The following is a 22,956-nucleotide window of genomic DNA, read 5'->3' on the forward strand; positions in this document are numbered from 1 at the left end:
GAGGACAAGTCTCCGGGTGGGATGGAGGAAGAGGACATCCCTGGTCTTCAAGAAGTTAAACCTGCCTACTGACTCTTTTATAAATATGATGTCTAAATCCCTGATTACTTTTAGCTATGGGATTTTAACTAGGCCAAAGGTGTCCAGCAATGCCTCCAGGTTACAACTTATATTAATAATACACTAGCAACAATACGGCACACTGAGAAAAACTAAGAAAATGAAGACGGAGACCAGACCACAGCTGGAGTTTATTACATTTATTCCACTGGAAACATTTTCCCACACACATGATCTGAAGGTGAGTTAACGAGAGTGAACTTTCTGGTGTTTGATCAGATGGGTGGTTTGGGCGAAGGCCTTTCCGCACTCAATACAAATAAATGGTTTTTCCCCAGTATGAAGTCGCTTGTGTCTAATAAAATTTGATCTATCTATGAACTCCTTCCCGCACTCCGAGCAGGAAAAAGGCTTTTCCCCCGTGTGTATCCTCCGATGTCTGTTAAGGTACGACTTGTCCAAGAACTCCTTGCCACAGTCGGAGCAGGTGAAGGGCGTCTGGCCTGTGTGCGCTGCCCTGTGTCTCACAAGCGAGGACTTGTCCAGGAAGCCTTCACCGCACTCAGTGCAGGAGAAAGGCATCTCCTCCGAGTGCATTTTCTGATGACTACGGAGCAGCGACGACCAGGCGAACCTCTGACCACACTCTGCGCAGGAATATGGCTTCTCCCCTGTGTGAACCCTGTTGTGACTGCTGAGGTCAGTCTTTGTGATGAATCCTTTCCCGCACTCCGAGCAGGTAAATGGTGCCTCTCCTGCGTGAATTTTCTGGTGAGCGAGCAGCCGTGACCTTTCTTTAAAACACTTACCACACTCAATGCAAGGAAAAGTCACGCCTTCATGGTTTCTCTGGTGAGCGCGGAGGTGGGAGGACCAGGCAAAACACTGGCCACACTCCAAACACACGTAAGGTCTTTCCCCGGTGTGCATCCTGCGGTGCTGTAAAAGCTTGGACCGGAAGGGGAAATGTTTGCCGCAGTCCACACACTCAAATTTCATCTGCCCAGAGTGAGTCAGCTGATGCCTGTCGAGAGAAGGCTGACTTGCAAAGCACCTCCCGCACTCCGCACAAGAATACGGCTTCTCCACGGCAGCCTTCTGTCCAGGACTGGATTCTTGCCCCAAGCTTTCGCTGCAAGCGGAGCATAAAAACTGGTTCTGGCCCGTCAAGACGAGCTCTGTTTTTGCTGTGAAACATTTCCCGCACTTGGAACATATCAAGGGACCCTCGTCCATGTGAGTTTCATGGTGGGAGATAAGAGCGGACAATCCTGAAAAACACATTCCGCATTCTGAACAGGGAAACGCGTCCAGCGCTGATTGACCAGGACAAGGTTCCTCGGGGTTACAGTGATCAGGTCCTCTTCCTGAAGATTTTTGAGAGACAGCGTTCTGTTTACAAACTAGAGATGAAAAAGTTCTCCCTTTCTGAGGTTTCCTAAGTACTGCTCTGCCTGCAAGCAAGGGAAAAAACAGAATTATGGAGAAAGCCATGGGAAAATAGTGGAGGCCAACAACTAAAACAATATCATTTACATAACAGTACAGTTAAGTTTGAGTGAAGGTCCACGTTAAGTGCACCTGTTTCTCCACCCTGCATGGACAGGTTCATTCTGAAGGAGGGGATGCTGGAGGACCTTTCCATTGTAGTATGTTTTACAGGCAACTGAAACAATGCTCAGGCCAAAACGTCCTGAGATATGTAACAGGATGCAAAAGCTAAACCTCAACCATAACCACAGTAATGTGCCAGAAACAAACCGTCATTGAGGCTGTTAAAAAAAGAGGCTGAAAGTTCTGAAACAGCCAAAAGCCACATTTCAGGCCAAATCAGAGGCCTTCTGCTAAAGAAGTATTAGATGCTGAACTACAATACACCTCCCTGATTAATACAAAAAAAATTAAATAGAAGCATATATGTATATAAGCATATATAAGCTCCAGATGACGTCACAGGGACGAAACACGTTGGGTGGAGCCTCCTACGGCACTTCCGGTACCTCATTTCTGGTTGGCGGAAAGCAGGAGTATCCCGGACACATGTGAATGTGCTTGTGTATCTATGCAAGCCACACATTACTGTAAGTGTATTATTGTTTTTAAAAATTGCTTTAATTAAGCAGTGTAACACTATTGGAGGCTGCTTCTCTGGTTCGCTTTATATATATATCCCTGGAGCGAGGGAGGGAAATACTGCCTGGTGGCAAGGAAAAGGGTCCGGGGTTCCTTCAAGGGTCTTACCTATATGCATCGATTAGCCATAACATTATGACAGGTAAAGGGATTAACATTATCTCTTTAAAATGGCACTGAAAGCGGGTGGGATATATTAGGCATTAGGTGAACATGTTGTCCTTGAAGTTGATGTGTTGAAAGCAGAAAAATATTAGTTAGCGTAAGGATTTGCGTGACTTTGACAATGACCAAATTGTAATGTCTAGACGACTGGGTCAGAGCAACTCCAACACTGCAGCTCTTGTGGGATGTTCCCGGTCTGCAGTGGTCAGGACCGACCAAAAGTGGTCCAAGGAAGGAAAACCAGCAAATCGCAGACAGGGTCATAGGAGGGCAAGGCTCGTTGATGCACATGGGGAGCGAAGGCTGGCCTGTATAGTCTGATCCAATAGAAGAGCTACTGGAACTCAATTTGCTGAAAACATTAATACTGGTTCTGATAGAAAGGTGTCAGAACACAGATTTGTTGTGTATGGGGGCTGTAGAGCAGCAGACCGACAGGGTTGCTATACTGTCCACAGCCAAAAGCTCCTACAATGGGCATGTGAGCATCAGAACTGGACCAGGGAGCAATGGAAGAAGGTGGCCTGGTCTGATGAATTTGAAGAATGGTTTGAGGAACACGAGTTTGAGGTATTAATTTGGCCTCCAAATTCTCCAGATTTCAATCTAATCAAGCATCTGTGGGATGTGCTGGAAAAACAATTCCAATCCATGGAGACCCCACCTTGCAACTTAGTTAAAGGATCTGCTACTGACAGCTTGATGACAGAAACCTCAGCATACCTTCAGAGGTCTAGTGGACCTCAATGGGTTATGGTGGGTGGTAATAATGCTATGGCTGATCTGTGTATATGTTATGCTGATTATTATGCAAGCAAATCTCTTCTCTTTTAAAGAACCCATAAGGATAATAGGTGGATATGTGTGGTAGATAGGAAGGTGGTTCCATCTCTGGACTAGCAACACACAATTTAATAATGTGTAGCGGACATGTGGGGATTTGATGAGGTCTTGGACTTCTCCGCTGAGCACATAGCATCCTCATTGCTGTCTGCTGACAGAAGAAGAGCAATGAACTGCTGCAGAGACAGAACTCTGTGAATCTTCTCTGAATGTCATGTTTATTACTCACCTGTGCTGCTCTCTGTAGGAATGTCTTCCTCCTCCTTCACCACCACCGGGATTATGATCTCCTCCTCTTCTGATTCCTCTTTCACCAGAACATTGATGTCCATCAGGTTTTCAGCCTAAAATTTTAGGAAATGTAAACATAAATATTAGTATAATGTATACCTGCTTATTGCTAATGTGGTACTCAAGTCCACCTACCTGATCACGGTAAGGGGTGGTGTGACCTTCCTGTGTGGAATCCCGGGAATATAGAGGACATGGACATCTCTCTGGTGGGTTCCCATTACTGGATCCATCTGTAGGAAACACACACACTGACTGAATACATTGTTTCTATGTGTTTATCAGATGATGGGGGGGGGGATCTAGGTGGACCCTCCATACTGCTCTCTCCTTTACAATAAAGACTCCACTTACTCTGTGATTTGACGGGCGGCGCATTCTCCATCATGACGTCCTTGTAGAGATCCTTGTGTCCTATTAAATTCTCCCACTCCTCCATGGAGAAATAGACAGTGGCATCCTGACACCTTATAGGAACCTGACACACACAATGATACAGTCACCATCCAGACACATCCCTTGTCTGTTACTGGATAATGTCCCAGAATTCCCGGCACCGCTCACCTCTCCTGTCAGCAGCTCATTGATCTTCTGGGTGCCTTCTAGAATTGTCTTGTCTAAAGAAGTGAGATGTAGGCACTGTGATGCTGATGGCTCCTGCTTAGGTTCTCGGGACGCTTGAGGTCACCTCTTCTTTCCGCTCCTCTTTTGAAACCTGTGTATGGAGAATTCCGAATGAAGAAAATGTAGATAGCAGAATTGCCATGTTCAGATTTTAAAGAGTTCTTTATCAGTTATTGACCATGTTATGCTCTCCTATGATAGGATGTAGAGGGGTTCAAACATGTTCCATAAGTAATAAAATACAGCAAAACATAGTCTGAACTTTCCCTCTATCACCACCTAAAGCTGCAGCTGACTAGTCTGGCTAGAGTTGTGACTCCAGAAGTGGTGGCCATAATAGGGCTATAACCAGAGGTCATGATCTTCACTATCGTGACCCTGATCTGGCCAGGATTGTGTTGCTTGTAACTCCAACAATGAAGGCCATGAGCTAGCCAGACTTGCCCAAGTCACAGCACTAAGTTCGGTTTACCTGATCTTGCCAGGGTTGTCATGGTAGTAACTCCAACAATGAAGGCCATGCTCTAACTGGCCCTGTTTGCAGGCCTATCAACTAGTTAGACTTTCCCTGGTTACAGCTTGATCTATGGTCGACCAACTCTGATGAGGCTTGTGTTGGCTGTAACTCCAATGATGGTGGTCCTTGTCTGCTTAGGGTTGGGGTTGGGCTTCCTCAAATTTCAGCAATGGTGGCCATGACCTAGCCAGACTTGCCCAAAGTCAAAGCACTAAGTATGGTTCCCCTGATCCGGCCAGAGTTGTGATGGTAGTAACTCCAACAATTAAGACCTGGATCTAACTGGCCCTGTTTCCAGGCCTATCTATCTAGTTAGACTTTCCATGGTTGCAGCTTGATCTATGGTGGACCAACTCTGACCAGGGTTGCGTTGACTGTAACCCAACGATGGTTGCCAATGCCATGATCCAACTAGAGTTGTCTGGTCATGGCCTATGTATGGTGGCCCTCGTCTGCTTAGGGTTGGGTTTCATGAAGCTCCAGCAATGATGGCCATCATCTAGCCAGACTTGCCCAAGTCATAGCACTAAGTATGGTTCCCCTGATTTGGCCAGGGTTGTGATGGTGGTAACTCAAACAATGAAGGCCCTGATCTAACTGGTCCTGTTCCCAGGCCCATCTAAATAACTAGACTTTCCCTGGTTACAGCCTTATCTAAGGTTGATCAACTCTGGCCAGGGTTGTGCAGGCTGTAACTCAAACAATGGTGGCCCTAATCCAACTAGAGCTGTCACAGCCTATGTATGATGGACCTTGTCTGCTTAGGACTGGGTTTCTTGAAGCTCAGCAATGATGGCCATGATCTAACTGGTAATGTTCCCAGACCCATCTACATAGCTAGTCTTCCCCTGGTTACAGCCTTATCTAAGGTATCTAAGGTGGACCAACTCTGGCCAGAGTTGTGTGGGCTGTAACTCAAATGATGGTGGCCATGATCCAACTAGAGGTGTCTGGTCACCTATATATGGTGGCCCTCGTCTGCTTAGGGTTGGGTTGCTTGTGGCTTAAACAATGATAGCCATGATCTAGCTAGAACTGGCCATGTCACAGCACTAAGTATTGTTCTCCTGATCTGGCAAGGGTTGTGATGGTTGTAACTCCAACAAAATGAAGGCCAGGATCTCCTGTTTCCAGGCACATCTATATACCTATACTTCCCCTGGTAAAACGTTATCTAAGCTCTGGGGGGGGGGGGTTCGGAGTGAAATGTATTGGGGGGCGTGGCCTGGTTAGCGTCCAAGCTGAGGTTACCAATCTACTTACTACTAGGACACCTAAATGTTCACCCTTTAGCGACCACACGCAGATGAGCAGTAGGGCTCGGGTCCCAAAAGAGCTTTGCGGCACATGCACCGGTTCCAGCACACGCGCGCCAGGTAACTTCAGTTCCTTTATTTGCGCATGCGTAGAAAATCACCTGCACCTGTGTAGCGGTGATGATGGGCATTCTCGGAGAGGAAAGCTGGGCGCATGCGCCATAATGGCAGGGCCCGGGGGGGGGGGGGAGGGCGGAGCCACCTGTAAGGTGGACAGAAGCTTATATTAAATAATTTATTATAAATCTCCTCCGCCAATAATGGAACCCAACGCTCCGCTCCATTATTCCACGACATGGTGAACACGGCGCTGTATGGAGGAGGCGGGAGGAACTCCGACTAACCACGGTGGGATTAATCTCTTCCAGAGACAGAACCCCCCCCCCATCCACCCACCTTTCCTGGGATTGGCACACAGACAGGCCACACTGCAGGGGGTTGATTTTTTGGGACAGCCCCACATTATAAAGACCTGTCCCTGGAAAAGAGATAAAATCCTCCCAACTCCGCCCATGAGGACAATAAACTCACCAACCTCCCCTCTGCTTACTCCACCAGCACAGGAAACATCTGCACCACTTCCGGTGCTCAGCCCCCACTTCCGGTCGGCGCTGGCGGCCATGATGGATGTGTCAGGGGCGTGGAACGCACAGACCGGAAGTGAAGGAAGAGCGTAGTCCGGGAGAATCCCGGCGAGCTCAGTGTAGGGGGGGGGTTCTCCCCTCCGGGGGGTCCACGGTGTGAAGGAAGGACGGGCTCATATGAGGGGTTTTCCTATTAGACAGCGACTTCTGGTACCCGGGCGGCCATCTTGGTTAGGGCCAAAGTCCTGGCAGGTCCGAATAAGTGTGAGCGAGACACTAATCTGTCTTTTCCTTCCTCTTCCGGTCCATGCGTTCCACCAGCCCTTACTTCCTTGCGTTCCACTGAGCTTACTGTATAGTACAATAGCGCCACCGTGTGCTCATATTTAAAACTGCAATTTCCGCATTACTAATAAAGGACATCTAGTGGTCATCTTCAGTATTGCAAACATTATTTTTAATGCTCGCCAGCTTGTGAAATATTATAAGCACTGCAGCTGTAATTACCAATACGCCACCGTATGGCCATGCCTAGAACTGCAGTTACTAATATAGTTCTCCCCTTGTGGTGACTATCAGAACTGCAGTCGAAATTATTCATATGTTAGAGCGCTAATGTGTGGACACTGTTGGAACTGCAACTGGTAATATTTATACGTGTGCCGCCTTGTGGTTGTATATCAGAACTGCAGTAAAAGATGACCAATGTGCAAAAGAGCCACCGTGTGGTCAATGTTGGAACTGTACTAATTATTAATATTACTATTATTCGCATTAATTATTATTACCATCATCACCATGATTATTATTATCATTCGGTATTATTAATGATAATTATCATTATTATTATTTGCGCCACCATGTGGACGATACCAGAACTACAATCAAAATTATCATTTTGGAAAAGCGCCACCGTGTGGTCAATGTTAGAACTGTACTCATTATTATTATTATTATCAATAGTTATTATCATCATCATTATTATTAACACTAATTGTTATTATTTATTATTTGCACCACCTTGTGGAGGATATCAGAACTACGTTTCTCGTTATCAGTAATTAATTAATAATAAAGTACTTCATTAAATAAAATTAAACAAAGTAATAATAAATGAGCATGTCAAATAATAATAATACATTAATTGACCATAAGGCAATAGATTGCAAAAAAAAGTGCGGCACCGTGTGGCCATGCTTAGAACTGCAGTTACTGATATAGTCTTCCGCCTTGTGGTGATTATTAGAACTGCAGAAGTAATTGTTCGTTTGTTAGAGCGCTACTGTGTGGACACTGTTAGAACTGCAGCCGGTAATATTTAATACGTGTGCCGCCTTGTGGTTGTATATCAGAACTGCAGTCTAAATGACAATTTTGCAAAAGCGCCACCGTGTGGTAAATGTTAGAACTGTACTAATTATTATTATTATTATTATGATTACTATTACTATCATAGTTATAAGTATCATCATTAATCATTATTATGATTAATAATTATTATTATTTGTGACATTATTGTGGAGGATATCAGAACTACATCTGTCCTATCAGTAATTCATTAATAATAAAGCACTTCATTAAATAAAAATAAATATTAAACAACGTAATAATAAATTAGCATTTAAAATAATAGTAATACTAAAAATACTACCATGACCATAATGTCAATAGATTGCAAATAAAATAAAAACTGACAGGGGTTATAACCCTTCAATACTCTATCCATAATGGGGAAAAAAAGGTATGCATTTAGTTCTAAGTTAAAGAAAGCGCTGCTGCATGGCAACTGCAGCTCCAAACAATTCATTATGAATATGCGCCACCTTGTGGTAAGTGTCAAAATTACAAGCATAATAATTTAACATGAAAGGCCGCCACCTTGTGGCCTTAATTAGAACTGCAGCGTATGAAGTTTATCTGCCGCCACCTTGTGGTAAATACCAGAACTGTAGTTTATTTACCACAAGAGGGCAGCATGTTAGAACTGTACTAATTATTATTATTAATATTATTATTATTATCAATAATTATTATCATCATCATTATTATTATCCTTGTGGAGGATATCAGAACTACATCTCTCGTTATTAGTAATTAATTAATAATAAAATACTTCATTAAATAAAAATAAGCAAAGTAATAATAAATGAGCATGTAAAATAATAATAATGATACATTAATTGACCATAATGCAACAGATTGCAAAAAAAAAGTGCGGCACCGTGTGGCCATGCTTAGAACTGCAGTTACTGATATAGTCCTCCGCCTTGTGGTGATTATTAAAACTGCAGAAGTAATTATTCGTTTGTTAGAGCTCTACTGTGTGGACACTGTTGGAACTGCAGCTCGTAATATTTAATACGTGTGCCGCCTTGTGGTTGAATATCAGAACTGCAGTAAAAAATGACCAATGTGACAAAGCGCCATCGTGTGGTCAATGTTGGAACTGTACTAATTATTATTATTATTATTGCCATTTATTATTATCATCATCTCTATCATTATTATCATTAACTATTATTGGTGATAATTATTATTATTTGCACCACCATGTGGATGATACTGGGACTACAATCAAAATGACCATTTTGCAAAAGCACCACCGTGTGGTCAATGTAAGAACTGTACTAATTATTATTTTTATTATCAATAATTATTATCATCATCAATATTATTATCCCTAATTATTATTATTATTATTTATTTTTTATTATTTGCGCCACCTTGTGGAGGATATCAGAACTACGTCTGTCGTTATCAGTAATTCATTAATAATAAAGTACTTCATTAAATAAAAAAAATTAAGCAAATTAATAATAAATGAGCATGTAAAATAAAAGTAATAATAATAATAATAACACATTAATTAACCATAATGCAAAAGATTGCAAAAAAAAAGGTGCGCCTCCGTGTGGCAATGCTTGGAACTGCAGTTACTAATCTAGTCCTCCGCCTTGTGTCGATTATCAGAACTGCAACCATAATTGTTCGTATGTTAGAACGCCACTATGTGGACACTGTTGGAACTGCAGCTCGTAATATTTAATACGTGTGCCGCCTTGTGGTTGAATATCAGAACTGCAGTAAAAAATGACCAATGTGCCAAAACGCCACCGTGTGGTCAACCTTGGAACTGTATTAATTATTATTATTATTAGCATGAATTATTATCATCATCTCTATCATTATTATTATCATTAACTATTATTAGTGATAATTATTATTATTATTTGCGACACCATGTGGACGATACCAGAACTACAATCAAAATGACTATTTTGCAAGAGCGCCACCGTGTGGTCACTGTTAGAACTGCACTAATCTATCCACAATGGAAAAAAAAGGTATGCCTTTAGTTCTAGTTTAGTTTAGTAAGTGTCAAAATTACAAGCATAATAATTAAACATGAAAGGCCGCCACCTTGTGGCCTTAATTAGAACTGCAGCGTATGAAGTTTATCTGCCGCCACCTTGTGGTAAATACCAGAACTGTAGTTTATTTACCACAAGAGGGCAGCATGTTAGAACTGTACTAATTATTATTATTCTTATTAATATTATTATTATCAATAATTATTATCATCATCATTATTATTATCCTTGTGGAGGATATCAGAACTACATCTCTCGTTATTAATAATTAATTAATAATAAAGTACTTCATTAAATAAAAATAAACAAAGTAATAATAAATGAGCATGTAAAATAATAATAATAATAATACATTAATTGACCATAATGCAACAGATTGCAAAAAAAAAAGTGCGGCACCGTGTGGCCGTGCTTAGAACTGCAGTTACTGATATTGTCCTCCGCCCTGTGGTGATTATTAAAACTGCAGAAGTAATTATTCGTTTGTTAGAGCTCTACTGTGTGGACACTGTTGGAACTGCAGCTGGTAATATTTAATACGTGTGCCGCCTTGTGGTTGCATATCAGAACTGCAGTTAAAAGGACCAATTTGCAAAAGCGCCACCGTGTGGCCATGCTTAGAAATGCAGTTACTAATGTAGTCCTCCCTTTGTGGTGACTATCAGAACTGCAACCATTTTTCGTATGTTAGAACGCCACTGTGTGGACACTGTTGGAACTGCAGCTCGTAATATTTAATACGTGTGCCGCCTTGTGGTTGAATATCAGAACTGCAGTAAAAAATGACCAATGTGCCAAAACGCCACCGTGTGGTCAACCTTGGAACTGTACTAATTATTATTATTAGCATTAATTATTATCATCATCTCTATCATTATTATCATTAACTATTATTAGTGATAATTATTATTATTTGCGACACCATGTGGACGATACCAGAACTACAATCAAAATTACCATTTTGCAAGAGCGCCACCGTGTGGTCAATGTTAGAACTGCACTAATTATTATTATTATTTTTTATTATCAATAATTATTATCATCATCATCATTATTATTATCACTAAGTATTAATAATTATTATTATTTGCGCCACCATGTGGAGGACTTCAGAACTACTTCTGTCGTTATCAGTAATTAATTAATAATAAAGTACTTCATTAAATAAAATTAAACAAAGTAATAATAAATGAGCATGTAAAATAGTAATAACAATAATACATTAATTGACCATAATGCAATAGATTGCAAAAAAAATGGTGCGGCACCGTGTGGCCATGCTTAGAACTGCAGTTACTAATATAGTCCTCCGCCTTGTGGTGATTATCAGAACTGCAGAAGTAATTGTTCGTTTGTTAGAGCGCTACTGTGTGGACACTGTTGGAACTGCAGCTGGTGATATTTAATACGTGTGCCGCCTTGTGGTCGAATATCAGAACTGCAGTCTAAATGACAAATTTGCAAAAGCGCCACCGTGTGGTCAATGTTAGAACTGTACTAATTATTATTATTATTATGATTACTATCATAATTATAATTATTATCAGCATTAATCATTATTATGATTAATCATTTTTGTTTTTTATTATTATTTGTGACATTATTGTGGAGGATATCAGAACTACATCTGTTATTATCAGTAACTCATTATTAATAAAGCACTTCATTAAATAAAAATAAATATTAAACAAAGTAATAATAAATGGGCATATAAAATAATAGTTATGCTAAAAATACTACCATGACCATAATGTCAATAGATTGCAAATAAAAAAAACTGACAGGGTTTATAACCCTTCAACACTATCCATAATGAAAAAAAAAAAGGTATGCCTTTAGTTCTTAGTTAAAGAAAGCGCTACTGCATGGCAACTGCAGCTCCAAACAATCCATTATGAATATGCGCCACCTTGTGGTAAAGGTCAAAATTACAAGCATAATAATTTAACATGAAAGGCCGCCACCTTGTGGCCTTAATTAGAACTGCAGTGCATTAAGTTTATCTGCCGCCACCTTGTGGTAAATACGGGAACTGTAGGTGCAAATATCATTATGTAATTACAACCGCCACTGGATAGCCATCGACTCGATATTTATTGCTTATGTGCAGTTTTCGTGAAGGGCCGCAGTTCTGAAAACTGCACATAAGTAATAAATATCGAGTCAATGTCCATGCAGTGGCGGCTGTAATTACATATTTATAATTGCAACTACAGTTCTGGTATTTACCACAAGGTGGCGACAGATACACTTCATACTCTGCAGTTCTAATTGTGCTGGCGTGAGAACTGCAGTTATGAATTGTTATATCGCTATAATTATATCAATATCATTCATAAAACCCAATGGCACCATCTTGTGGTCATTGTTAGAACTGCACTCCTTTTTGTGACTATCAGACATTGTTTACTAGGTTGTATTATTAGGAAAAACAAAATGGGAAGAATTCAAACTATACAGGCCAAACAAGGAGCAAAGGTTTGTATATAAAATCACAGAATTTTATTGTATAACAAAAAATGTTAAAAACAATTCATACAAAAATGAATAAAACCCATTGAGCTATTGTACTCTGTAGATACACCAGAATGTTAGTATACCTTGTGTCTGTTAGTGCTGGTAAAAGATGGTCTTCGTGTGCCTTCACAGAGTACAATAGATCAATACTACTGCTCAATGGGTTTTATACATTTTTGTATGAATTGTTTTTAACAATTTTGTTATACAATAAAATTCTGTGATTTTATATACAAACCTTTGCTCCTTGTTTGGCCTGTATAGTCCGAATTTTCCTTTTTGTTTTTTCCTAATTATACATAATACAGAGAATGCTATTATGTTTACTAGATTGTAGCATGTCCTTGTGGTCATTGTCAGAACTACAGTTGTCACATCCATGTCCCATGGGAGGGCCGTTTTTACCTGCACAGGTGTATCGTGCATCCCCATGTGGGAAATCCCATTGAAGTAAATTGGGACACGGCCGCTGCTCCCAATGTGGCCCCCGAACACACCCTGGGGACAAACCCCGTTCCCAGTCACAGGCTACCTCTTGCCTCAGGCTGAATAGACTATGGAATACAGGCACACACCTGTATTCCATGCATACACCCTATATGAACGAGGCCTTACTCATTGTCTAAATGCGTGTAAACACAAGAGAAATTGATCTGGGAAGCAGGAAGTTTTTTTTTGCGTCTCAAATAATTTATTTGCATTTAAAGTGATTGTAAAGTATCATTTTTTTTCTATTACAATAACAAACATGTTATACTTAACTCCTCTGTTGCAGTGGATTTGCACAGAGCACCCCGGATCCTCCTCTTCTGGGGTCCCTAGCTGGAGCTCCTGGCCCCTCCCTCCTGTTGAGTGCCCCCACAGCAAGCAGCTTGCTATGGGGGCACCCGAGCCCAGCTGCAGCTCCGCGTATCCATTCAGACATGGAGCTGCAGTTCGGCTCTGCCCCCTCCTCTCTCCCCTGATTGGCTGAGTTTGATTGACAGCTACGGGAGCCAATTGCGCCGCTGCTGTGTCTCAGCCAATCAGGAGGGAGAGTCCCGGATGACTGAGGCATAGCACACTATGTAAGTTGTTTTAAAAAACGAGCGTTGTAAATACCGAATTTCAGCTGTCTTCAGGCCGGTCACGTGACTCGTGGCCGCTTTACAGCTCCGATGGATGGATTCTGCAGGAGGGGCCGTGATCACCCTCTGACGTCAGCCGGGGAGATCACGTGGCCACTCAGCTCCTCCGCAGAAGCCAGCCACCGGAGCTGTAAAAGGGGCCGCAAGTCACGTGACCGGCCTGAAGACAGCTCAAAATCGGTATTTAGAACGTTTGTTTTTTTAAAACAACTTACATAGTGTGCTATGCCAGCCTCTAATAGAGGGGCTGGCAGTGACAATTTTACATTTTATTTTTTTAAGAATAGCAGTGGGGGCAGGGCAGAGACACAGATAGGAAACTGACAGGAAGGGAGGAGGGGGTGAGGGGGAGAGCGGAGAGCAGAAGGGACAGCTGCATATGATGGAGGTACGTACTCTGACCACGGTGGTCAGGGCTGAGCAGGTCTGATTTTTGTGGTCAGTATAGAGAGGGGATACAGGAAGTGGCAGATTCAGAGAGGTTTTTTTTAGTTTAGAGGGGGCAGATTACACAGCGCAAGCACTGTGCTGTGTAATCTGCTCTAAGGGACCAAGATCTGTATTTATTTATTTTTTTTGGGTTATAAACCTTCTGTGCTGCAGCAGCCCCCCCCCCCTTTTACTTACCTAAACTCGATCGTTCCAGTGTCGAGGACAAGCACAGCAGCTCCAGCCTCTGTCTCGGGTCCTCATTGGATAGATTGATAGCTTGATTGATTGATTGGAGCCATTGGCTTCTGCTGCTGTCAATCAAATCCAGTGACACGGGAGTGGGGGGCGGGGCCGAGTCCAGCTGTCTGTGTCAATGGGCGCCCCCATGGAAAGCAGCTCTCCGAGGGGGCCCTCGATGAGGAGGAGGAGCCAGGAGACCCCAGAAAAGGAGGATCGGGGTCGCTCTGTGCAAAACCAACTGCACAGAGAGCAGGTAAGTATAACATGTTTGTTTTAAAAAAAAAAAAACAACAAAAAAAAAAACATGAACCTTTACAATCACTTTAAGATAAAAAACCTTCTGCCTTTACAGCTGCTTTAAATCAAGGAAACACAGGAGCCAAGTGTTAATGTAGACATAGGGGTGAATATCAGAACTTTAGAATCACTCAAGGCCATCAAAGAGCGCCACCTTGTGGTCACTATGTGGACTGCAGCCATAAATAGGGACTGCAGCCTAAATAGGGAGTTTTATAATAATAGTAATAACAATATTCCTGTATTTTGGCTTTGTATGTATCGGCTTCTATAGACTATTTTCAGTATTGGTGATTCTTGCCCAATGAATGTTGGTTGGACCTTCGGTTGGTACAAAGGGAAGTCCCCCCTCATCATTTGCTAGCGGCCTCACTCATCTGACACTATTGTAGTCCTCTCCATGGACTCTCCTTTGGATTTACCCTTGCGCTTTGCTCAGACGTACACCAACTTTCCAGACCCAAGAACGAGAAGATTGGTGACAAACCAAAAAACAGAAGAGAGTTTGGGGTAATTATCTTTATTAGACTCTGTGGATAAAAATTCCTACTAAAGTAAAATAAGAACGTTTATTATTTTTACGTCAGACTCTGAAGCGGGATTCTGGAAGCTGGGGTGCGGGTCGTGCGTATCCTGATCGCTGTGTGTTTTCCGATCCTTGGGATCTACATTGTGTATATCCGGGTCGCCGGCCTCGGCCGTATGCGATTTCCTATCTCCGGCCTCGGCCGTTTGCGTTTTCCTATTTCCGGCAGTGTGCGTTTTCCTATCTCCTGCCGTATGCGTTTTCCTATCTCCAGCCTCGGCCCTGTGCGTTTTCCTATCTCCGGCCTCATGCGTTTTCCTATCTCCGGCCTCGGCCACGTGCGTTTTCCTATCTCCGGCCTCGGCCGTGTGCGTTTTCCTATCTCCGATCTTGTCAGTGTGCATTTTCCTATCTCCGGCCTCTGCCGTGTGCGTTTTCTGGTGTTTCTCCAGATACACCTTCAACGTGAAGTTCTTCCCACAATCAGCGCATGAGAACGGCCTTTCCTGGGAATGGACTCTCATGTGCGAGGCCAGATACGACTGGTGAAGGAAGCTTTTCCCGCACTCCGAACAGGGAAAAGATTTCTCTCTTGTATGGACCCTCTGATGTGTGGCGAGGTGCGACTGGTGGACGAAGCATTTCCCGCACTCCAGACAAGGAAACGGCTTTTGGTCCACGTGAAAGCTGCGTAGGTGAGCATTGAGCTGTCCCTTTAGAGTGAAACATTTCCCGCACTCTTCACACGAGAATGGCCTCAGTCCCGAATGGACCTTTTGGTGACTAATGAGCTCGGCCTTGGTGATGAACCGCTTCCCACACTCCGTACACTCAAAAGGGCGCTCTCCCGTGTGGAGCTTCTGGTGTCTTTGAAGGGGTGGTAGCTGTTTGAAGGCCTTCCCGCACTCGGCGCACGAGAACGGCTTCTCTCCAGTGTGCACGCGCCGGTGAGTTCGAAGCTGCGACTGGCCTGTGAACCATTTGCTGCAGTCTGGGCAGGGAACCGCCCCATCACCGGTGTGAAGCCTCTGGTGCAAAGCCAACTTTTTGCTGCTCGGAAAACATTTTCCGCAGTCGGGGCAGGGAAAAGGCTTGTCGCCGGAGTGGATTCTGAGATGTTCGATGAGCCTCGACTTAAACGGGTATCGTTTCCCGCACACGGAACAAGGAAATGTGCCCTCCTCTGTGTGAACAATCCTCTGATGAGCGCTCAGAGCGAACTTCCATATAAAGCGTTCCCCGCACTCCTGACACGAAAACGGCTTTTCCCCCGTGTGGACTTTTTGGTGCCGGAGGAGCTGAGACTTCTGTTTGTACTTCTTCCCGCACTCTGGACACATGAAGGGGGTCTCGCCGCTGTGGGACAAGTAGTGTCGACTAAGAGAAGAGTTTGTGGTGAAGCATTTCCCACACTGTGAACATTTATACAAGGACTTCTTATCGTTGTGCACTTTCTGGTGAGCGGCGAGGCACCACTTCGTTTTGAAGGTCTTCCCGCAGTTGGAGCAAGTGAAAGGCCGTTCGCTGGAGTGAGTCTGCTCGTGCCGGTCTCGGTTGGTCTTCCCTTGGAAACATCTCCCGCACACTGAGCACGCAAATGGTTTTTCTCCTGTGTGAACTCTCAAATGAGCCAGGTAATGAGATCTCTGCAGCAAACCCTTCCCGCACTCGGGACATTTATATTTCCGAGGCTTAGGGGCAACACATTCGTCTTCGGGATTAGAGGAAGCTGGTGAGCTGGCTTCACTGTGAAGTTCTGGATGGTTGTCTGAGGTGAAGGAATCTTCTGAGGAATCTTGTGGGGTGCTGTCTTCTTCGAGGTCACAATCTTGGGACACAATGCGATGCTCCTGCATGTCTTCACCTGTTAAAGAACACCATATAATTATGCAGAACCACATTTTAGTGTATTAAAACAGTAGGACAGATAATATTCTCATAATATAAGAAGAGGCTGCACCAAGGCCACCTCATTTTCAAGGACTTGCCAATATAGACTTTATTATGCTACCTGCATGCAGCATATTGGGCTCAATGGCCTACAGTTGACATCTCACATGGTACGTAAGATATGGCTCAGTGCTTTCTAGATGCCAACCCATATGATTCAATGCTTATGATACCAGATATGGCTCACTGGGATTTCTTAGCATGGATTACCTAGTCAAACAGTTCAGCTCACCGTGGAGGTAGCAAGACCATGGTGAATAGGCTGTCCAGGTTTTCACCTGTTAGGTGTCAAGATACAATAAGGAAAATTGTACCAAAACCCTTCAACATATTTGAGGCTTGGTGTTCTCTAAAGGAAATAGCTGACCTATGGCTCCATGACCTCTAGAGGAACTTAGAGACTCAGATATGGCTCAGTGTTCTCCATAGGGCTTGGTGGCCTCCAGATGGACTCAGATATGGCTTGTGGTCTCTAGAAGGACTCAGATATGGCTTAGTGTTTTCTTGATGGACTCAGATATGGCTCAGTGTTCTATATATGAATTCTGTATATGGACTCAGACATGGTTCAGTGTTCTCCAAAAGGACTCAGATTTGGCTCAATGTTCTCTAGGACTCAAACATGGCTAGGTGGTCTCTAGAAGGGCTCAGATATAGTCCTGTGGCTTCTAGATGGACTCAGATATGGCTCAGTGTTCTCTTGATGGACCTCTAGATGAACTGAGCAATGGTTTATTGCTCTTTAGAAGAACTCAGATATGGCTTGGTGGCCTCTAGATGGACTCAGCATTTTCTAGAAGGACTCAAAAATGGCTCAGTGGTCTCTAGATGGACTAAGATATGGCTTACTGTTTTCTTGATGGACTCAGATTTAGCTCAGTGTTCTCTTGACGGACTCAGATATGGTTCAGTGGCTTCTAGATGGACTCAGATATGACTCAGTGTTCTAAAGCAGGATTCAGATATGGCTCAATGGTCTGTAGAATAACTGAGCTATAACTCAAGGGCCTCTAGATGGGCTCAGATATAGCTTGGTGGTCCATAGATGGACTCAGATATGGCATTGTGGCCTCTAGATGGATTCAGATATGGCTCAGTGTTCTATAGAAGATATGGCTCGGTGGTCACTAGAATATAACCCAGATATGGCTCAGTGTTTTCTGTATATGGGTTCTGTATATGGACTCAGACATGGCCTTAGTATTCTCTAGAAAGACCCAGACATGACTATGTGGTGGCAGACAGATAACTATGTGTGACTATGTGGTGGCAGACAGATAACACCCCCTATTATCAGAGATGGCTGGTCTGAGACCACTTACCTACGCCTGACTGATTGTTTTGCATACGGTCAATTTACAGACACGCCCACCAGTTGTCTAAGCCATCCTTAAAATTTTTCGCCGCATGAGATCACAAGGTCACTGAGAAATGCAAATCTTAAAGGCATATTCCACCTTATTAGGAGGGAATTTGACCACCAGAAGACCTACCCGACCCCTTCTTCTCCGTATCTAACCTGAGCCAATGGCTGCCAGAGTCTCCTCCTTCTTCATCATCAGTGGCACCTCGATCTCCTCTTCCTTCACCTCGTCTTTAACAATGACAATCTTGAAATCTGACAGGTCTTCGCTCTGGACAGAGAAAGAAAAGTAAATCTTCTCCTCGGCTCAGTCAGCGGAGGATCTGGAGGTCTGACTCAACAGAGGTGCTCATACATCCACCTGATAGTGGGGAGGACTTTTCCAAGGACGACCCTTCCGAGGCGCGGTGCCGGCTTTTTCTCTGGTGGAAGTTTTTGAGGAGTCGCAAGATTTTCCACATTTCGCTGCAGGTTTCCGGACATCGTTTTCACCTGCCGGGGAAGAAGAAAACTTTCTTTAAAGCCCTCATCCCCCTGCTCCTGTCCCTAGCTTAGTGTCTCTCCCCCCCCCCAGGCCAAGTACAGACATGGAGTATTGTCAGCCCCGGTCATGTACTCAGATTTACAGCACCGGGAGAGTCTTTGGTGGGCTACATCCACATCTATGGGGATGAGAAGAGGTGGGGGGGCTGTATTTAAGATTATGAGGAAGTGGGTGGGACTGTGTTTCTTATTATAAACCAGTGGGTGTGTCTGTGTTTTGTATTATGAAGTGGGTGGGGCTGTGTTTGTTATTAGTAGTCGGTGGGTGGGGCTTTTTTTCTTATTTAATAAGAAATGGACAGAGCTATGTTACCTATTAGGAAGAGGTGGTGGGAGGGGCTGTTTCTTGGTATGAAGAGGTGGGTGGAGCTGCATTTCTTATTTATTAAGGGGTAGGAGGGGCTGTGTTTCTTATTATGAAGAGCTGGGATCGACTGTTTCTTAGTATGAAGAGGTGGGCGGGGCTATGTTTCTAATTATGAAGAGGTGGCTGGGGCTTTATTGCTTATTATATAGAGGCGGTCGTAGCTGTATTTTTTATTATGAAGATGTGGGTGGGGCTGTAATTCTTGGTAAAGAGAGGTGGGCAGGCTGTGTCTTTTATTAAGAATAGGTGGATGCACATGTGTTTCTTATTATAAAGAAGTGGGTGGGGTTGTGTTTTTTATTAATAAGAGGTGGGAGGGGCGTCTTCTTGGTATGAAGAGTTGAGTGGGGCTATGTTTTTTATTAAAAAGTGGGTGGGGTTGTATGTTTTATTATGAAGTGGGAGTGGTTGTTTCTTATTTAATAAGAGATGGGTGGGGATGTGTTTCTTATTATGACGTGGTGGGTGGGGCTGTGTTTCTTATTTAATAACAGGTAGGCGGGGCTGTTTCTGATTATGAAGAGGTGGGTGGGGCTGTGTTTCTTATTTAATAACGGGTAGGCGGGGGAGGGGCGTCTTCTTGGTATGAAGAGTTGGGTGGGGCTGTTTCCTATTTAATAAGTGTTGGGTGGGGCTGTGTTTCCTAATATGAAGAGGTGAGTGGAGCTGTTTCTTATTTATTAAGAGGTATGTGGGGCTGTGTTTCTTATTATGAAGAGGTGGGGGGGGGGGCATCTTCTTGGTATGAACAGGTAGGTGGGGCTGTGTTTCTCATTATGAAGAGGTGGGAGGGGCGTCTTCTTGGTATGAACAGGTAGGCGGGGCTGTGTTTCTTATTAAAAAGAGGTGGGTGGAGCTGTTTCCTATTTATTAAGAGGTATGTGGGGCTGTGTTTCTTATTATGAAGAGGTGGGAGGGGCATCTTCTTGGTATGAACAGGTAGGTGGGGCTGTGTTTCTCATTATGAAGAGGTGGAAGGGGCATCATCTTGGTATGAACAGGTAGGCAGGGCTGTGTTTCTTATTATAAAGAGGTGGGTGGAGCTGTTTTTTATTTAATAAGAGGTAGGTGGGGCTGTGTTCCTTATTATGAAAAGGTGGGAGGGCCTGTTTCTTGGTATGAAGAGTTGGGTGGGGCTATGTTTTTTATTAAAAAGTGGGTGGGGTTGTATGTTTTATTATGAAGTGGGAGTGGTTGTTTCTTATTTAATAAGAGATGGGTGGGGATGTGTTTCTTATTATGACGTGGTGGGTGGGGCTGTGTTTCTTATTTAATAACAGGTAGGCGGGGCTGTTTCTGATTATGAAGAGGTGGGTGGGGCTGTGTTTCTTATTTAATAACGGGTAGGCGGGGGAGGGGCGTCTTCTTGGTATGAAGAGTTGGGTGGGGCTGTTTCCTATTTAATAAGTGTTGGGTGGGGCTGTGTTTCCTAATATGAAGAGGTGAGTGGAGCTGTTTCTTATTTATTAAGAGGTATGTGGGGCTGTGTTTCTTATTATGAAGAGGTGGGAGGGGCATCTTCTTGGTATGAACAGGTAGGTGGGGCTGTGTTTCTCATTATGAAGAGGTGGAAGGGGCATCATCTTGGTATGAACAGGTAGGCAGGGCTGTGTTTCTTATTATAAAGAGGTGGGTGGAGCTGTTTTTTATTTAATAAGAGGTAGGTGGGGCTGTGTTCCTTATTATGAAAAGGTGGGAGGGCCTGTTTCTTGGTATGAAGAGTTGGGTGGGGCTATGTTTCAGTAAGTGCCCCGGACTGGCCTGTGTTAGTATCTGGAGTTCAGGAGCAGGTGAGGACCTGGGGCCCCCGAAGGATGGCAGTTGTGGAGATCAACTTCCCCCACTGACCTACAGAGACTCGTTTTTGAAGGAACTCCACAAGTCACATGGTCACAAGCTGGTATATGAGGTTTGAGGTGGAGCTCCTCACTGGAGATCAGAGAAACACACTCAACACAAACCGGAAATATCAATGGAAACTGGACACTACTCACTGATCTCCATCGGAAGCTCCTCCTCCTTAAATGGACGACCATCCCCCACACACCTCTCCTCTACTTCCACTTTATTTTTGCTTGGAATGTCCATCTGGATACGGAAAGAAGTACTAAGTGAGAAATGCGAAGAAACATTCAAAATCAACACAGAGGACATCAACTCCACCTACCTGATGATGGTGAGGGATGGTGTGACCTTCCTGTGTGGAATCCCGGGAATACAGAGGACGGGGACATCTCTCTGGTGGGTTCCTATTACTGGATCCATCTGTAGGAAACACACACACACTGACTGAATACATTGTTTCTATGTGTTTATCAGATGATGGGGGATCTAGGTGGACCCTCCATACTGCTCTCTCCTTTACAATAAAGTCTCCTCTTACCCGGTGATGTGAGGTCTGGCTGGCTCGTCATAATTGCTGGGTGCTCAGCTGGTTGGGGAGTAAAGTGGAATCACCAGGTTGGAGCCCCCGGTTCTTCACACAATGACAGGGCAACACCTCCCCCGATCTTCTGGGTTGCTTCTAGAGTCTTCTGCTCTTTGTTCCTGTATGATGGAGGGAGGTGAAGGCCTGGTGAGGGTCATCTGACTTCACTAGAGGAGAACTCTGGAACAAAACAGAAACAGTGATGTCATGTGACCTCCCAGAATCCTCCTCACCTCTCCGGTCAGGTCTGTTTTATTAATAGAGATAGGAGTGATGTCATGTGACCTCCCAGAATCCTCCTCACCTCTCCGGTCAGGTCTGTGTTTTATTAATAGAGATAAGAGTGATGTCATGTGACCTCCCAGAATCCTCCTCACCTCTCCGGTCAGGTCTGTGTTTTATTAATAGAGATAAGAGTGAGTGACCCTCTCGTTAAAGTTGACCTGTCATCAGACATGTATCTTGGTTCAGCATGCTCGGTAATGTGTCCATGTCCACCTTCCAGGTATTTATTACCCCTTACAGAGATCACTCCCCCTGACAATGCCTTCATCTTCTTTTCTCTCCAGAAGGGCGGCCCCATCTTTGTTCAGGCATCATCCGGGGTCACCATCTAATTCTGAGGCGCCCAGGCACAGTCACTGCCCGGAGGTCAATGATGGCTTTTATAGATAAAAGGTGGAGACATTCTTTTGTTGTATACTGTGACAGGTCCACTTGAAATGGACTAAAGTTGACACTGATTGTAATTACACTACCTGGCTGCAGATTGGAGATCATTTTATGTCCCCCACCCACTCTTTGACCTAAAACGGGAGTAAGAATAAGCAACCAATCAGATGTCATCTGTCTGGGAGCAGAACTACAAAAGCTGGCCTCTGATTGGCCGCCCTATACTGTATACTGCGCACAGAAAACTCAATAGAAGATACTCACCACTTTTCTCTCTTCTAGAGATGCACAGGAAATGCCAGACCCGCCCACACATATTTTCCCCGCCCCTATTTCCGCCCTGTGCGCTCCACTGCCCTTTCCCACATCTAACATGGCCGCGCCGTTATCGGAAGTCGCTGTGACAGCCATTAACGGTGGCGAACCTCCCGTCATTCTTTTTAAAACCTAGTCACCCCGGGTAAATGGAACAAAGTCAGCCGCACACCGGACCCCCGACACAAGTCCTGGTCTCTGCATCACTTACTTCCGGCCTGTGCGTTCCACGGCGCCCTGAAACCGGAAGTAACCCATAGGGCAGTAGAGGGAGT

General features: G+C 43.9%; 1 protein-coding gene across 1 annotated transcript in view; it reads right to left on the reverse strand.

Moving 5' to 3' along the window:
- Positions 1-245: 245 nt before the first annotated feature.
- LOC141106767 (uncharacterized) overlaps positions 246-22,956 on the reverse strand; it is a 56,348-nt gene continuing 33,637 nt past the window's right edge. The window contains exons 5-15 of the mRNA XM_073597694.1: positions 21,434-21,531; positions 21,261-21,354; positions 18,712-18,848; positions 18,513-18,627; positions 15,068-16,907; positions 12,134-12,192; positions 4,057-4,178; positions 3,847-3,970; positions 3,628-3,725; positions 3,431-3,545; positions 246-1,514 (exon numbers count right to left, since the gene is read on the reverse strand). Of these exons, the coding sequence (XP_073453795.1) occupies positions 307-1,514; positions 3,431-3,545; positions 3,628-3,725; positions 3,847-3,970; positions 4,057-4,178; positions 12,134-12,192; positions 15,068-16,907; positions 18,513-18,627; positions 18,712-18,848; positions 21,261-21,354; positions 21,434-21,531 (4,010 nt within the window). The 3' untranslated portion in view covers positions 246-306. The remainder of the gene's footprint in view (positions 1,515-3,430; positions 3,546-3,627; positions 3,726-3,846; positions 3,971-4,056; positions 4,179-12,133; positions 12,193-15,067; positions 16,908-18,512; positions 18,628-18,711; positions 18,849-21,260; positions 21,355-21,433; positions 21,532-22,956) is intronic.

Source organism: Aquarana catesbeiana, linkage group LG08 (genome assembly GCF_042186555.1).
Source record: "Aquarana catesbeiana isolate 2022-GZ linkage group LG08, ASM4218655v1, whole genome shotgun sequence".
NCBI classification, from domain to species: domain Eukaryota; kingdom Metazoa; phylum Chordata; class Amphibia; order Anura; family Ranidae; genus Aquarana; species Aquarana catesbeiana.